General features: G+C 45.0%; 2 protein-coding genes across 3 annotated transcripts in view; one reads left to right on the top strand and one right to left on the bottom strand.

Annotated features, from left to right (window-relative positions):
• The window catches only part of LDLRAD2 (low density lipoprotein receptor class A domain containing 2), an 814,009-nt gene that overhangs the window by 755,344 nt on the left and 40,899 nt on the right, over nucleotides 1–17,766 (bottom strand). The gene's annotated exons all lie outside the window — the stretch shown is intronic.
• Nucleotides 15,497–17,476, top strand: LOC147019791 (uncharacterized). The gene is made up of 2 exons (XM_085896625.1): nucleotides 15,497–15,959; nucleotides 16,161–17,476. Exons 1-2 carry the CDS (start codon nucleotides 15,497–15,499, stop codon nucleotides 17,474–17,476), a joined length of 1,779 nt encoding a protein of 592 aa, XP_085752751.1.

A 17,766-nucleotide genomic window follows, 5' to 3' on the forward strand; every position in this document is an offset into this window, starting at 1 on the left:
ATAAAAGCCCCCAAAAAAGTTTCAAGTGTCCAACATAAACCCAACTTTCCAAGTCTTCAAGGTATAACCACATTCCCGTTGAGTTTCCAAGATATGTATCACATTGTGAGTTATCAATCCAGAACCCACATTTCAAGTATTCAAAGTAAAACCAACTTACAAAGTCTCTTAAGGATAACTCATTTACTGATTTTTTCAAAATTTGTGAGTCTCCAAGGTAGGACCCATATTTAGAACCATCTTGGCAGAACCCTTTTCCTGAGTCTCCAAGGTAGTTATTTAAACCATCAAGGCAGAACTCATTTACTGATTTTTTCAAAATTTGTGAGTCTCCAAGGTAGGCCCCATATTTAGAACCATCTTGGCAGAACCCTTTTCCTGAGTCTCCAAGGTAGTTATTTAAACCATCAAGGCAGAACTCATTTACTGATTTTTTTAAAATTTGTGAGTCTCCAAGGTAGACCCCATATTTAGAACCATCTTGGCAGAACCCTTTTCCTGAGTCTCCAAGGTAGTTATTTAAACCATCAAGGCAGAACTCATTTACTGATTTTTTCAAAATTTGTGAGTCTCCAAGGTAAAACTTGTATTCTGGCTCATCAACGTATAACTTGTTCAGTGGGTATTGTCTTGATAACTCACAATGAGTACTATTGCTGTAAAACTCTTTTTCAGGATTTTGCTGGTCTCCAAGGTATAACTCTTTGGTTGGGTCATCAAGGACAAACTCGTTCTGTGGGTCTTGGTCGCTCATAAGGTCTTCAACCAAGCCAACAATTTCGCCCCAAGTTGTAGCAAAGCAGTATTTTCATTTCGTATTTCAGACACAATTTCCTGTGAGAGAAAATAATAATGTATTAATTAAGTTATTTAATTATTAAATGAGTATGCTTCAATCAAAATTTGAAAATAGGAAAATAAAAAATCTTACCTCAATAGATAAGAGGTTTGAATCCAGTTCATCAACTTGAAGGTTTAGTTCCATAGAAGACAGAGAGTTCCAAGGAACACCAAAGTCATCCCACTCAAGGTCTTCAACCAAGCCAACAATTTCCCCCAAGTTGTAGCAAAAGCAGTATTTTCATTTCGTATTTCAGACACAATTTCCTGTGAGAGAAAATAATAATGTATTAATTAAGTTATTTAATTATTAAATGAGTATGCTTCAATCAAAGTTTGAAAATAGGAAAATAAAAAATCTTACCTCAATAGATAAGAGGTTTGAATCCAGTTCATCAACTTGAAGGTTTAGTTCCATAGAAGACAGACAGTTCGAGACAAGCACACAGAACACCATTGCCAGCAAAAACAAATGTTTAAAATGGAGCCTGGGTTTGAAGCTTTTATAGAGAAAGACTGGTGGGTGTGGTTTCCTTTGGAAATTCCCTGGGCAAGCCTAGGCAAGCCTTCATTGGGAAATTTTTCAAAACCATAACATCCTGTAATTTTCTAGTGATTTCTTTGTGAGTCAGAGATGAACTGGAAATGATGTAAGAGTGGGCGGGGCTTAGCAAAAGTAGGCGGAGCTTAGGAAAAGTGGGCGTGGCTTAGAAAAAATACCTTATGAAAAGTGGGCGGAGCTTAGCAAAAGTGGGCGGGGCTTAGGAAAAGTGGGCGTGGCTTAGAAAAAATACCTTATGAAAAGTGGGCGGAGCTTAGCAAAAGTGGGCGGGGCTTAGGAAAAGTGGGCGTGGCTTAGAAAAATACCTTATGAAAAGTGGGCGGAGCTTAGCAAAAGTGGGCGGGGCTTAGGAAAAGTGGGCGTGGCTTAGAAAAATACCTTATGAAAAGTGGGCGGAGCTTAGCAAAAGTGGGCGGGGCTTAGCAAAAGTGGGCGGGGCTTAAAGAAAAGTGGGCGGGGCTTATTGAATACCTTGTGGAAAGTGGGCGGGGCTTAACAAAAGTGGGCGGGGCTTAAAGAAAAGTGGGCGGGGCTTAACAAAAAATAACCTGTGGCTCAGGAGGTGGTCAAACAAGAGCATTAAGAGAAGTTTATCATTTCGTAATGGCACAAATGGGGTATCTTAAAAAATATAAAGATTCAAATGTTTTGTTTGTCAATATTTTAGATGGGGATTATTGTGCAAAGAAAATTAAACTATTGAAGGAATTTGAGAATGAACAAATCTTTATAGGTTCAATGAGTGAGCTGTTCAACCCCCAGGTGTTCAATTCAATGAGGTTCAACCTCCAAGTTAAAAGGGGAGACAAATAAATATACCTTGGGGTAAAAAGGGGGTTTATTTTTAGGGAAAAAAATTATGAATCGCTGAAAATCCCCCATTCATTTACATGGGGAAAAGTGAGCCAGAATCAGTATTCTTACCCTACTACAGTACTTGGTGATGTCTCATGGACGAGAGGACAGTGTCAAAAGCACGAATGTCGCTCGCAACAGGCGGATGCACACGGATTCGAGCTCCAGCTCGAACGCGCCACGTGGCGAAATGGAGGCGTCGTACTCTTGCCCCCTTCGCACCGCACGTGGTCTCCAAGTGCTCTGACCCCGCGTAAGGTCGACGATGGGCCTCAGCTGATCTCTCTCACGGTCCAGCATACAAATCCAAGCCTGGCCCGTTCACCAGACAAGGCCCAAATCGAGGAGCCGAGTTCTGCAGGCGGATCGACAAATGTGTCGAGCCGTGAGGTGAGTAAGTATGGAGGCTCCGCGGCCAGACGCAGGCCGAACCTGTCGATCACCTCCCCATACGAGTCGATCGTCCTCCCACTGTCCAAAAGGGCAGACTCGACGTGCAGGCAGCCTCTCAAAGCTGACTGCTGTTTCTCAAAATCAACCTTTTCATGAAGCCTTCGTTTCTCTCGCTTCGAAGTACCTCCGAGCACGCCTCAAAACCCCGACTGTTTTCCACACACAATACTCTTTTCTCCGAAGCCTTCGTTCGCTCGCTTCGACACACGAGCACCCTCTCAACCGACTGCAGTTTTGCACTTCTGCCAAACTGAAGTTGTTCACGAGGTCTTCGCTTGCTCTCCCGTTACACGAGCACCCTTCCTCAGCGACTGCAGTTTTGCACTTCTGCCAAACTGAACCCTTTTTCTCTCTTTTACAGTTTTCTTTCGTTCGCTCGCTTCGAACCACTCGCTCCTCCCCCTTTTCGAAGCCGACAAAACTCCTCTGCTTCGCTCCACCTTCTTCTCCAGGCCACACCCCTCAGCCGACTGGGAGGGGCCTATCGTCCGGAGAGGGGAAGAAGAAGAGGGAGCCCTTGGCACACCACCGTACGAACAATAAACATGCATCCTACACCTCCCGACACAGGTGACGTCCAATTTACCATACAACCAAGCTAAACATGCATTTAATGGGGGATCTGAGCTAATTCTATATTTAGTAGTCCAATAAGGGTAATTTCCGTAACACTACCCCCACCTTTCTCCCAAGGCTCTCCCGAGTCTCCATCTGGGGCAGCCCACGGCAATGGCCCTGTCTAACCGACAGCACAGATCTCCCATTTACTCGAACCCACAACATGAGAACCACTTAACTCCAAAAACCAAAGTGTCACAGTAAGATTGGCATGTCCCTATCCTAGTGTGTCGGGCCACCAATCTAACAAACAAATTCACACTCTATGCACACTACTTCACATTCTAATTATGGATTTGAACGGGAGGGCAATCAATTTTACTTTTAACACCAATATTAGCATAGGAGCAGAACATTCAAAGGTTCAAAGTTCTTTCACGTGTTCGCTCCTTCATGCCCCTCCCGGCAGTATTGTCCATTCACCCCTGAGGGTTTCCTCACTTCATGGCCTTATTGGCCTCTCACCAGGTGAGTTCAGTCAGCCCAGTGGCCTAATCTCACAAAGAGTTCTTCAGCCCACTGAGCCCACAAAATGGCATGCATCTTCGGCTGCAACGGCCCACAAAATGGCATGAATCTTCGGCCGCAACAGCCCACAAAAGCACACTTTGGCCTCAATGGCTCACAAAAATGCTTCGGCCCATATGGCCAACTCACAAGCAGCAGCAGCAGGCAACAAGCCCTGTATTGGACAGCAGGTGACACAGCAATGGTGGCACGGTGATATCGATGGTAAAGGCCCTGTCACACCTTGACGTTTTAGCCAGCATATGCCGACGCATGAAAAATTTGGTGAATACGCTGGCACACGTCGAATACGTTATGGGTAAGTTTTGTATACGTTAAGAGCACGCTGAAGCACGCTGGCATACGTCGTGGAACGCTGAGCTCGTCGACAAATTTTAAGCATGCTCAAAATTTTTCGATGTATGCCAGCGTATGACTCACACGTTCCGCATAAGCTGGCCATAAGTTCTAGGCACGTTATGCGATCGTTGACACACGTTACTTGTAAGTTTCTCATAAGTCGAAACACGTCGAGGTAATGTTTAGCGTACCCAAAACTTTTTTATAACCTATGAGTAACGTGCTTTGAACCTATGTGTAACGTATCTCCAACGCATATTGACATATGTAGACGTATTTGACGTCATCCGGACGACCACATAACTTACTGAACGTGTTTCTAACTTACAGCTACCGTATAATGGCGTATTGGCAGCGTTTAGGGGAATTGGTATATAAAAATGGGCTTCACAGGAGGAACCCGTCAGTGTTCCAGACTCCATGTTTTTTTTTCTTTGTTTTTTTTTTTCTTCGGCATGACGGTGATGTTGACACTTCGACTTATAGTGCGGTTATGATTTGAATCGTCGAGCGGCAGCCTATTAATAGGCTATGCCACGTGATCGTCGGCGATACGCTGCCGCGAGCTATGCATAAGTTAGACTATCGTTGGGCATAGGTTGTGAACGCTGACAACACGCTAAGCATTCGTTGGTATAAGTTATCGAAAAGTTCTGTGTACGTTACTAATACGTTATGCATACGTCCAACTCATTATGAATATGCCCAAAACTGAAAAAAAACATCAATAGTTCAGCGTACGCCAGCGTTTTAGATCAATTTTGATACGTTGCCATCCGCTGGCTAAAACGTCAAGGTGTGACAGGGCCCTAAGCAAATGCAGTTTGGAGGTGTTCTTGAGGATGCAAATGGGTGTGATGACCTCAGACCAGGTGAGTTGGAGTGTACCCTTAACCTTCCTTGCCTGACTTGTTTTGGTTAAGTTCTCCCTTTTTTTTTCTTCCTTACTCTTTTTTTTCCTTTTACAGACAGGTTGGTGTGTTTCTTACTCAAGTGTTATCTTTGTGGATGTGTGCTCATGACATACTGGTGGCCTCTCTGGCACTCGGAGAGAGTGACCAAGCCTGGCCCTTGTTAAGAAATTCTCCCCTCAACACTACTCGTACCAGGTGTCACACATGAATGGTGCGGAGGAGAGTCCATCGAACCAAACCATTTACTTTTAGCTCTAGACAATGCAACAAACCCTGCTATGACTAGAATGATCCTAATGACCCATTTTTCCCGACCAGGCACATTGTTCCATTCTATTAAACCTGGGCAAGGCCCTTATTTGTCTTTTTCCATTCGGTGGTGCCAGGCATAACTCGCTGGCCGGGGAGTGTGACTACTACTAGGCCTCTTTGCCTGCTTCCAATCGGGGGTGGACACCCAGCGACCTCGGGGTTCACCTGAGCGTGCTTCTGGCGCTCCTAACTAAGGGGTGGCTCTCTCTAGCCCCCATACTGTGCTCTCATAGCACCTACACTGTGCTCTCATAGCACCTACACTGTGCTCTCCTGGCACTGAACCTACTGTGCTCTCCTGGCACTGATCCCTACGGTGCTCTCCTGGCACCTCTGACAGCCTTCACCTGCCAGGAACCCCCAAAGCCCTGTTGCCCTATTTCCCAACTCACCAACTTCCAAAACCATGTCACACTACCAACCAGTATCCCCATACCTTGGCCTGCACCTACCCCTCGCAATCTGCCTGCACAATGGAACAGCAGCCAGAATCCATGTCAAATCCTCTCAGTCCCCCTAACCAACACTAACTTGGTTCGGAGACTCCTACCGACAGGGTACGTTGTTCGCACTCACTCTCCTCATTCGCACCATCATGCCATTCACCCAAACTCTTTAGTCATCCATTCCACAGTGCCGCACACCCAGCCCACAACACCATCCAACACCTTTCACGTTTATGTGAAAACAACAACACACCAGTCCCTCGGATCCCACTTGGTCATCAGATTTAACCAGTACACTTTTTCATCAAACCCGAATTAATTTGTCACTACGTCCATCATCCGCTGGCCTCCTCCATACTGCCCTAATCGTTTATTTCCAAAAGTTTAAACCAGACACCAAAATCTCTTCACCAGCCTCATGAACCTCTGTATGGTTCTAACCAGGCATTTCAATCCTTCCTCAAACAAGCCACTCTTTGTCATCCGTTTCAGGTGTGTCTAACGCTCTGCCTGTAATGTCTCCACCACTTTTTTTAATAATCACCCAAATCCACTCATGCCACTCTTATGCCTTCTGTCATCTCTCAATTTGCAATCACTTTCGGTACAATTTCCAATCAAAATTTTCACATCCCCATATGGCCTGCTTCTTTGGCTCATTGGAAGGGGAGTGAGGGAACGAATCCCTCATTACCCATTACATGACCCCGCCGCCTTTCCACCACGGCTCAAGGGGGTCACGCCTCAATGGGGGCTGTGATCTACCCCCTCCTCTTCTCCAGTGTTCACGGAAATCAGGTAAACCCCAATCAGGGAGGCGCCTCCCCCTCTTCTCCATAACTCCCTGAAGACAGATAAACCCCATTCAGCTACCCAAACCCCTCGTGTGCTCAGAAAGGTTTGCAGACCAAGTGACACACGCCAGTGCCACCCGCGACTCATCTGCACTCCACTCCAAAGTTCCTGTGAGGCTGATAGAGAAATTAAAATCCAATTTCTAAAGCCTGCTCCTGGATGTAGCACCACCAACTGTGAAAGAACCCATGCAGAGTTGTCCATTATGGTTTCCGTCTCCTGGCTCAAGTTCTGTCCTGGTGGCATTTCTATTTCCCCTTGCACCTCAAAGCTATTTCCTATGTCACCACTCATTCCATGCTCAGGACTCCCACACACAGCAGGCTGCATGCATTCCAAGGTTATGTGTTGACATTCCACACCTTCAACCTTGCCTGTGTACTGACCAACAGCCTCGCACTCCAGGGCTACATTCTCGACCGCCAGGTGAATACCCACACACACTTCGGCCTCGGCAACACATACCGGTGCTGTAGTCTGGAGTGTGGGCTCACAGCATTCATTCACAGGCACTCCACACACATATTCAGGAGTCACGCATACATGCACCCCATCGGACAGAGTCTCTTCGTCAACATAAAATTCAATTTCTACCTTCAGCTCATCATCCGCACCATGTATGCATGTGCCCTCATACCTGCTTCGTTCCAGAGTCACCTCTGTCCGGTCGCTTCTCTCCAGCAGGTTGCTCATCATTGATTCGCCACACTCCTCTGGGGCTGTCAGCTCCACATGCTGGACCTGCTCAAAATGTATCTCACTCGTCAACAACCCCACATGCTCCCTCAATGTCTCAATCACCAGGGTTTGCTCTGATTGTGGTGTCATCCGACGAGTGATGTCAATCAAGTTCCGCACCACTAACATCACTCCCTGTGGTGATGCCACACATCACACATTATTGTGCTGTTTTACTTCCTGGCTCCATTTTCCTTCCCATTTGAGTCGTTCTTCCTCTCAAAGCCTTTTTAGTTGTTCGTTATCTTTCCGGAGTTTTTACATCTCGGTGTACTCCAACCTTGCTCTCTTCTTTAGCTGGTCAGTTTTAAATTCGTTTTCTTTTTGTTTTCTATCCCACCATCTCATGTTCTTCATTCTCCAATCTCATTGTTTCCTTCATTTTGTTGATTTCCTTTTCCTGTTTCATTCCTTGTTCTTTTTGTTTCTTATCCCACGGTCTCTCTTGTTCTTCATTCTCCAATCTCGTCGTTTCCTTCAATTGGCTGATTTCCCTTTCCTGTTTCATTCGTTGTTCTTTCACTATCTCCTCATACTCCAACCTTGCTTTTTCCTTTAGTTGTTCAATTTCAAATCCATGTTCTTTTTGTTTTCTATCCCACTGTCTCTTATGTTCTTCATTCTCCTACCTCATCGTTTCCTTCAATTTGTTGATTTCCTTTTCCTGTTTCATTCCTTGTTCTTTTTGTTTCTTATCCCACTGTCTCTCTTGTTCTTCCTTCTCCAATCTCATCATTTCCCTCAATTGGTTGATCTCCCTTTCCTGCTTCATTCGTTGTTCTTTTACTATCTCCTCGTACTCCAACCTTGCTTTTTCCTTTAGTTGTTCAATTTCAAATCCATGTTCTTTTTGTTTTCTATCCCACTGTCTCTCATGTTCCTCATTCTCCAATCTCGTTGTTTCCTTCAATTTATTGATCTCCCTTTCCTGCTTCATTCGTTGTTCTTTCACTACTCTTTCTTGTTTCCTCTTCTTTAGTCTTGCTTTGGCTTCTCGCTGTTCGATCTGCACAGTGTGGTTCCTTAACGTTTCATTCTCCGTTCTCTTTCTTTCCTCTCTTAACATCTTCAGCTCGTTTTGTAATTCCGTCTCTTTGTTTTGGTGTTTCTGTAACTCCGAAGTTTTTTCCCCTAATTTCTCTCTCGCCTCCTCACCTCTTTTGCATTCTTCCCTCCTCATTTCTTCCATTTTCTTACCGTATTTCTTTAGTTTTTCCTGAAATTTCTGTTCTCTTTTTATCTCCCCCTTCTCGGCTTTCTCTTCTCTGATTGCCTGATCTTAACTATTCCTTCAGATGTTTCATTCCAAATCGTGTTCACATTTTTCCTCTTCCAGCTTTGTTTTCCTTTCTTCTTCCTCCCTCATTTCTTCCTGTAGTTCTTCGAACTGTCTTGACTTTTCCAACAATTCCTCCTTCTTTTGTTCCAGATATTTCTCTCCTCTTTTTATCTTCTTTTCTAGGCTTTCTCATCTGTTTGCCTGATCTTACCTCTTCCTTCAGTTGTTTCAATTCCAAATAGTGTTCACATTTTTCCTTTTCTAGCTTTTTCCCCCATTCTTCCTCCAAGTTCTTCCTATCCTGGGAGATACCAATCTGCTCTTCCTCTATTCTTTTGTTCAGTTTGCTCTTCTCAGATTCCAAATTATGGGTATACAACACTACTAAATTCTTTTTTCCACATTGTTCGTCGACTCTGTTGGCTACATCCTCTTTCAGCCACTGAATTCGTTCCCGTATATCGGCCACTTGTTTTGACCCACCGTACACATCCTTTTACTGAATCTCGTCTGCGTGCCATTGTGCCTCGTCCACTTCAATTTGTACCTCCTTTATATAATCTTCATAACTCCTCACCTCTTCCAAGGCATCCCCCAATTGTGTCTGAAGCTTGCCAATGTTCACGCAGTCGTCCTGCCATGCCTGCCATGGCACATGCCGCAACCACGTGGTCTGACCCGGTGGCTGGGACCCTCCGCCTCGTGTTGTGCCGTTCGTTCCGCTATAACTAGCCCTCCCCCGCTTCGTGTCGCGCCAAGGGGAGCTGCGCCGCCATTTTGCGACTCTATTTTCTTTATAATTTGCAAGTTTTTCCTCCGATCTGCTCAAGCATAAAATCAAATCAAATTTGGACCGTTTTTTTTTTTTTGCTTCTCGTAACCAATGTCCGGGGTGCGAAATGCACCACTGGTCCAAATATCCCGCTCCTGACTACCAAACTGTTGCGGATCCGGGGTGGTGGGATTCTCACCCGACTTGGCGCCACCCTCACCATCGCCGTCTCCGGGGTTTATAACGCCGGCCGGCTCATCACAGGCCTCGGGTCATGCGTCTTCAATCACGATAACAACGTAATCCTTGTACCTTGCCAGTTGGGGAAATATAACCCCTGGTTATAGACTGGTTTTGTCAGATGCCGAGCGTTTTCTGCCAGTCTGTAATCATTTTGGTTTTATATGCCAATCGAACGGATCACTCCACGATCACACGCATTAATCCATAGCGGCAACTTCATACGAATTAACCAGATATATTGGGGAACATCGGCGATCACAACACAAGCAAAATTCACGACAATGTTTTTATCAACAATCCTCAACCCATTCTTAACTAGGGAACCATGGACTACAGGTTTCGAGGGGGACGCCACCGAGATATGCCTTAAACAACATGCAGACAAAGACAGACAGACAGACAGCATGCATGCAAGACAAGACAGAGTACTTGGTGATGTCTCATGGAGGAGAGGACAGTGTCAAAAGCACGAATGTCGCTCGCAACAGGAGGATGCCCATGGATTCGAGCTCCAGCTCGAACGCACCGCGTGGCGAAATGGAGGCGTCGTACTCTTGACCCCTTCACACTGCACGTGGTCTCCGCGCGCTCTGACCCCGCGTAAAGTCGACGATGGGCCTCAGGTGATCTCTCTCACGGTCCAGCATACAAATCCAGGCCTGGCCCGTTCACCAGACAAAGCCAAAATTGAGGTGCCGAGCTCCGTAGGCAGATCGACAAACGTGTCGAGCCGTGAGGTGAGTAAGTACGGAGGCTCCACGGCCAGACGCAGGCCGAGCCTGTCGATCACCTACCCATACGAGTTGATCGTCGACTCGACGTGCAGGCCGCCTCTCCCACTGTCCAAATGGGCAGACTCAACGTGCAGGCAGCCTCTCAAAGCCGACTGCCGTTTCTCAAAACTCAACCTTTTCACGAAGCCTTCGTTTCTCTCGCTTCGAGGCCCCTCTGAGCACGCCTCGAAAACCCAACTGTTGTTTTCCACACACAATACTCTTTTCTCCGAAGCCTTCGTTCGCTCGCTTCGACACACGAGCACCCTCTCAACCGACTGCAGTTTTGCACTTCTGCCAAACTGAAGTTGTTCACGAGGTCTTCGCTTGCTCTCCCGTTACACGAGCACCCTTCCTCAGCGACTGCAGTTGTGCACTTCTGCCAAACTGAACCCTTTTTCTCTCTTTTACAGTTTTCTTTCGCTCGCTCGCTTCGAACCACTCGCTCCTCCCCCTTTTCGAAACCGACATAACTCCTCTCCTTAGCTCCACCTTCCTCTCCAGGCCACACCCCTCAGCCGACGGGGAGGGGCCTATCGTCCAGAGAGGGGAAGAAGAAGAGGGAGCCCTTGGCACACCACCGTACAAACAATAAACATGCATCCTACACCTCCCGACACACAGGTAACGTCGATTTTACCATACAACCTAGCTGAACATGCATTTAATGTGGGATCTGAGCTAATCCTATATTTAGTAGCCCAATAAGGGCCATTTCCGTAACACTATATGTATATATATATATATATATATATATATATATATATGTGTATATATATATATAGATATGTATATACAGTACTCAGCATAATGAGTACACCCTGATAGATTTGTCAGAAAACCTTAAGTTTCCTTTCAGAATCCACATTTTCTATGAAATGGGAAACTATACTACAAAATACTCCCACAAATGTGGGCCATTGATTGCAAACAAGATTTATTAATTTGCACACACAAAAAAGGAATTTTCCTGACAAATTCATTAAAGACCATGTTGCAAAAATGAGTACACCCCAATGAAAGTCTTGGGAGCAAAGCTAAATTTTAGACTACAAAATTCTAATTAACAATAATTCAACCACAGGTGAGTCTAATTATTCATTAAACAGGTGTCCAGCAGACAGTTGACTATAAAAGGGTGTTACTTAACAAAGAAAACCCCTTCCCATTTCATGCTGTCAGCAATGGCACCACATGGAAGAGAAATGTCACAAGACCTGAGAAAGAAAATAATTTCTTTGCACAAGGAAGGTGAAGGCTACAAGAAGATCAGCAAAGCTTTACTCATCAGTCAGAATACGGCAGCAAAAGTGATACAAAAATTTCACAAATATGGAACTGCAACCATCTCAGAGAGACGTACAGGCCGTCCACGGACGTTAACACCTCGACAGGAGTGTCTTCTGATGAGAAGGGCTGAAGAAAATCGCCATGCAAGTTCTCTGCACTGAGCTAAAGAAGTAGAAAGCCAAACTGGGGTGACTGTTTCCCGTGACACAATACGGCGTACACTGCAGAGGAATGGCATGCATGGGTGTCGTCCACGAAGGAAGCCTCTCCTAAAGCCCATGCACAAAAAAAGCCCACCTAGGATTTGCCAGGGCCCATGCTAAAAAAATGAAGACTACTGGGACTCTATACTCTGGAGTGATGAGACCAAGATAAATGTTTTTGGAACTGATGGCTTCAAAACTGTATGGCGTCACAAAGGCGAGGAGTACAAAAAAAAATGCATGGTGCCTACAGTGAAACATGGTGGTGGCAGTGTCCTTATGTGGGGCTGCATGAGTGCTGCTGGTGTCGGGCAGCTGCATTTCATTGACGGTATCATGAATTCACAGATGTACTGCTCTATATTGAAAGAGAAGATGCTACCATCACTCCGTGCCCTTGGTCGTCATGCACTTTTCCAACATGACAATGATCCAAAACACACATCTAAGGCCACTGTTGCATTTCTGAAGAAAAACAGGGTCAAAGTGATTCAGTGGCCAAGTATGTCTCCTGGTCTGAACCCAATCGAGCACTTATGGGGAATTCTGAAGAGACAAGTTGAGCATCACTCTCCAGCCAGCATCCAGGCTCTAAAACAGGTCGTTCTTGAAGAATGGAAAAAGATAGATGTTGCAATATGTCGCCAACTTGTTCATTCCATGCCTAGATTACTTGGTGCTGTCCTTCAAAATCATGGAGGTCATACAAAATACTAGATGTAGTTGTTTTTGTTGTGGGGTGTATTCATTTTTGCATCAACTAATTTGAGTAAAACTGAAGATTTTGTAATTTAAGTTATATTATTCACCTTACTTTCATGTTATGAGTTAAACAAATGTTCTATAAAGCTCAATTTTGTCAAAATTTTGGAAATTATTCTTGTGTTCATTGAGATATTGATTAAAATCTTACTTTTCAAAGGGGGTGTATTCATTTATGCTAAGCACTGTATATGTATATGTATATATATATATATATATATATATATATATATAGTTTTTATATTTATTATACACACACATCAGAACCACCTCATGAGTGTCATGGTGAGCATTGCCATGGATTGCGTCTCACATGGTAAAACCACATAATACACAAAGAACAACTGGCTGTCTGCCACCCAGACGATCGTTCCTGCTAATGCAAACCATTCAACGAGAAGGCAGGTGATGCGTTTGGCGGTTAAATCGAAATGTGGAGTGCGATGAGCACTCCCCTGATCTCCATGAGACATAGTCGTACACCAAAATGTCACCTCCAATCCAGAAGCCTCGGCCCAGCTGCTCTGTCTAACAGACAACGATTGCATGGTCAACATCAGTTAAACATCAAACTGAGCCACCTATCCCGATTTCACTTTCAAAATCCTGGCGCGACTCGTCAAATAAGTCCAAAAATTCGGATAGGCGGCTCGGTTTGATATTTAATTGATGTTGACCATGTAATGCTTGTCTGTTTGACAGAGTTGTTGGGCTGAGGCCTCCGGATTGGAAGTGACGCTTTGGTGTAGGTCTATGTCCAATGAAAATCGGGGGAGTGCTTGTCACACTCCACATGTTTCGATATATATTATGAACATATCAATCTATCAGATGCAGCGGTCTAGGAAATGCCTGCAAGAGAAGACTGTTGTACTACAGACTGCGAGTAAAGGCCAGAATAACAGAATTTAGGAGAATGGACTGGGCAATGGTCAATGGGCATCCTGCACATGCAAGGCACCAAGTGATTCGCCTGCTCAATTGTAATTGACAATTTAGCGGAGAAATGCAACATACCAGAATGGACCGTCCATCAAGAGGTTAAAAATTGTGAACAGGATAAACACATAACAGGAGAGGAATTCATTCCACATGACAGGGGAAACAGCCATATGCTGGAAAGAAAGAGAGATTACACAAAAGGTTGCAATGTGGAGCTTTGGACAGAATCTGTACACAAGAGAAGGTTGATAGAATTAATAGATGGTCAAACACTTTGAATATGTCTTTCAAGCCTGGCATATATCTATCTCTTTCTCTCTTTCTCTCTTTCTCTCTCTCTCCCAAAGGACTGTATGGCAAACCCTCCCATATATCTTACTAACAATTCTCTTGAAGAAGCCCAGTCACTCAAATTCATGGGCCTCACTATCAGCCATGATCCTTCTTGGGCAAACATTATTTCTAAGTTGGCCTCCAAAGCCAGTCATTAACTGGGCATCTCCCGTCATGCAAAGCCCTTCCAATTGGCACACCTGAACTCTTATCCACAACAAGGCCTTCATCCACAGCTTCATGCTGTACTGCTCTCCCCTCGGGGATGGTGCCACTGCCTCACACTGTGTTCAGCTTGATGCCATGGAAACAAGGCCTTAAAAAACATTGGGCTCTCCCACAATGAAGCTGAGTCTCTGGGCTTATCACTTTCAAAACAACAGACAGGTCGGTGGTCTGTTTGTCTTCCACTGCCTCATTTCTGGTTTTTCACTCTCTGCGCTTTCCATACTCTGTCCCCCTCCAGGTTTCTACAGGGTGCATGTGGTCTACAAGTAACACCCTTCTGGTGAAACTCTCAAAGCCAAATTCACTGCTCACCTCCACTCATTAATTCCTCTTTTTTTTCCTGCCTGTAGAAACAACTTCCTCCATTTCTTCAATCTCATTCTTCCCTTCAGGGCTTCAAGATATAATTGTTCATCACCATCTTAGATCATCGCCCATCCACAAACATGATCTTTGCTATCCTCATTACCGCTTCCCAAGCCCACCACCTTCCAAGCTTCCAGTTTTTTGCTTCCTGAGAGTTTGCAGCTGTATCCATCTTGTTCACACCCTGTCCTCCCTGAGCTTTCATTCTTCCCCATAGCACATAGTTCTCCAAGCCGCCCTCTATTTTGTCACTCACCGCTGCTATTGGTGTCCTTATCGTCCTCCTCCTCCTCCTCCTCCTCCTCCTCCTCCTCCTCAACCACCTTTCATTCTAATATGCTATAGTGGGGCGGCTTCGCTCCAAAAAACAGGTCGATTGTGCACTTTCCCTGAAAAGCATGAAACTTGGCACATGGTTAGAGTAACACCATACAATGATTTTTAGTCCAGGGGCCACCGGAAATTGCACCCCGTATGGCAGCCATCTTGGATTTCAAAATGGTCGCCACTGTGGACCTGTTTTGTTAAATATCTCCTAAACTAGTACAGATATCGAGACAGTTGAAACACCTATAACTACATTTTAGGGCTCTAGGAATGCAATGGTGACATTAAATGTTTGAAAATTGGGGCTGCCATCTTGAAATCCCACCATCCACAGCTATTTTGCTCTAAAGGTCTATGCTCACATTTCAGAGACAAATAAATTTTTGATGCTTTAAAATATTGATCAAACTATGAAACGTAGTAGTTATGCATCTACTCATTTCAGGGACATCATTCCATTGTTATGGTGACTGCACAAGTGATCAACCCTACATCGGCCCGTTCATCTGCAACTGGAGATGGCAAAGCGTATCAAACTTGTGGATCCATCTAAGCCAGATGCTGAAATGGGTCGAGTTTCTCAGTGGGAACTCTGCATTCTTTGTCAACAGAACACCACTGAAAAGGTTCAGTTTCCCAGTCAACGAAAAGGTGAACAAGATGAAGCAACAGTCGCAGGGTACAAAACATTGGCTGATAAACTCCTCGAGCTTAATAACCTCGGTCTGCTGCCTAGAACGATAAACATTGACACATTGGACGAAGGTCATGGTGTCGAGGCAGCTTTCATTGCTCATAATGCACGTTGGCAGAGGTCGTGCAGGCTTACGTACAACAATACAAAACTGGAACGTGCAAGGAAGCGTTCTAAAGATATACCGGCTGATGATGCAGGTGAAGGTACATCTGGTGTTTCTAAGCGCACTCGGTCAAGTTCTGCATCATCAATTTCTCAAGATCTCTGCTTTTTCTGTGGGCCCCCGCAATGAAGCTAAGTCTCTGGGCTTATCACTTTCAAAACAACAGACAGGTCGGTGGTCTGTTTGTCTTCCACTGCCTCATTTCTGGTTTTGCACTCTCTGCCCTTTTCATACTCTGTCCCCCTCCAGGTTTCTACAGGGTGCATGTGGTCCACAAGTAACACCCTTCTGGTGAAACTCTCAAAGTCTGGGAATATGCCTTAATCTGGAAAAGAGAAACTTCATGAGGTTTCTACTTTCAAAACAGACAATCGTGTTCGAGAGTGTGCTGCACTTCTAGAAGATGATGACTTGCTGAGACGTCTCAGTGGCGGAGATATGGTTGCTCTTGAAGCAAAATACCATGCAAAGTGCTTAGCCTCTCTCTATTATCATGCATCCATGGTCCAAACGGAGCAAGAAGGCAGTGAGAATCTCGATAACATGCTCTGTAGCATAGCATTTGCAGAACTTGTGACATATATTGAGGAAACCCGTTTGGAGGATGCCACCATTGCTCCTGTATTCAAGCTAGCTGATCTATCAAACCTGTATTCCTCCAGGCTGGACCAACGAGGAATCAAGCAGGAAAGCCACATACAATCTACAAGGCTCAATCAGCGAATTCTTGCCAATTTTCCTGACATGAGAGCAACTAAAAAGGGCAGAGACATTTTGCTAATGTTTGATGAGGACATTGTACATGCCTTAGCAGAGGTGTGTCAACAGGACAGTGATGCAGTGCACCTTGCACAGGTGGCTCAGATAGTCCGTGGACATCTGTTTGATAAATCCAAACTGTTTGATGGTTCATTTAGTGCAACATGTCAGGAGGAATCTGTGTCTAGTTCACTTATATCATTGGTCAACATAATACTGGAGGGTCCTAGCATTAAGGACCAGGCGTACCAACCTTCTAACCCAGCTGCACTAAGCTTGGCACAGCTTCTTAAGTTCAATGCAGTCAAGCATGCCCGAAAGCAAAAGGACAAACCCACTAATTTGAGACACAGTCTGGAACGGGAAACCCCACTGGCAATTTATATTGGGTTGAAACAACATGCAGAAACCAGGAAGAGAGAATTGGTGGAGAAGCTCTCCCAGCTTGGTATCAGCATCACGTATGATAGAGTTATTCAGATTTCTGCTGATATGGGAAATAGTGTGTGCCTACTCTATCGATTGGAACAGGTTGTATGTCCACCAAACCTGAGGCAGAACTTGTTTACTACATCTGCTGTTGACAATATCGATGTTAACTCGAGTTCTACAACAGCTAAAGACTCTTTCCATGGAACCGGCATCTCATTATTCCAGCACCCAAGACAACCTGATGACAGCACTGATCGTGGTCGAATCATTTTTGGTGGGGCAGCTGGCACGAAGAAACTCGATGCTTTGCCAAATTACTACACCAATGTACCACCTGTTAAGGCAAACGTGAAGGGGTCACCAGTTCCAGAAATATGCCTGAAGTCTCTGGCCCGGGAGAAGACGTCCGGTGACGATAGATGGCTCGAGCATGTAAGAGAGCACTGAGATCGCACCAAAATTGTGGCTGCCATCTTGAAATCCAAGATGGCCCCCATTGACAAACTATTTTGCTCAATATCTCATTAAGTAGTAAAGATATCAATACAGTTTTAAAAACTGTATTGACAGGGGAAACCACATGACAGGGGAAACGATGTGGCTGTGGGTGATGAAACCATGAACCCACTCCCCTCAGTCCACAGCATCTTGTGAAGTCAAGGAATTTAGTGCTATTCTGGTTCACAGTTCCAGACCCATGGGAACCAAAACATGTCTCATAGCCATCCCTATACAGT

This window comes from Eptatretus burgeri, chromosome 9 (genome assembly GCF_056783735.1).
Source record: "Eptatretus burgeri isolate ZD-2024b chromosome 9, Ebu_testis_v1, whole genome shotgun sequence".
NCBI classification, from domain to species: Eukaryota; Metazoa; Chordata; class Myxini; order Myxiniformes; family Myxinidae; genus Eptatretus; species Eptatretus burgeri.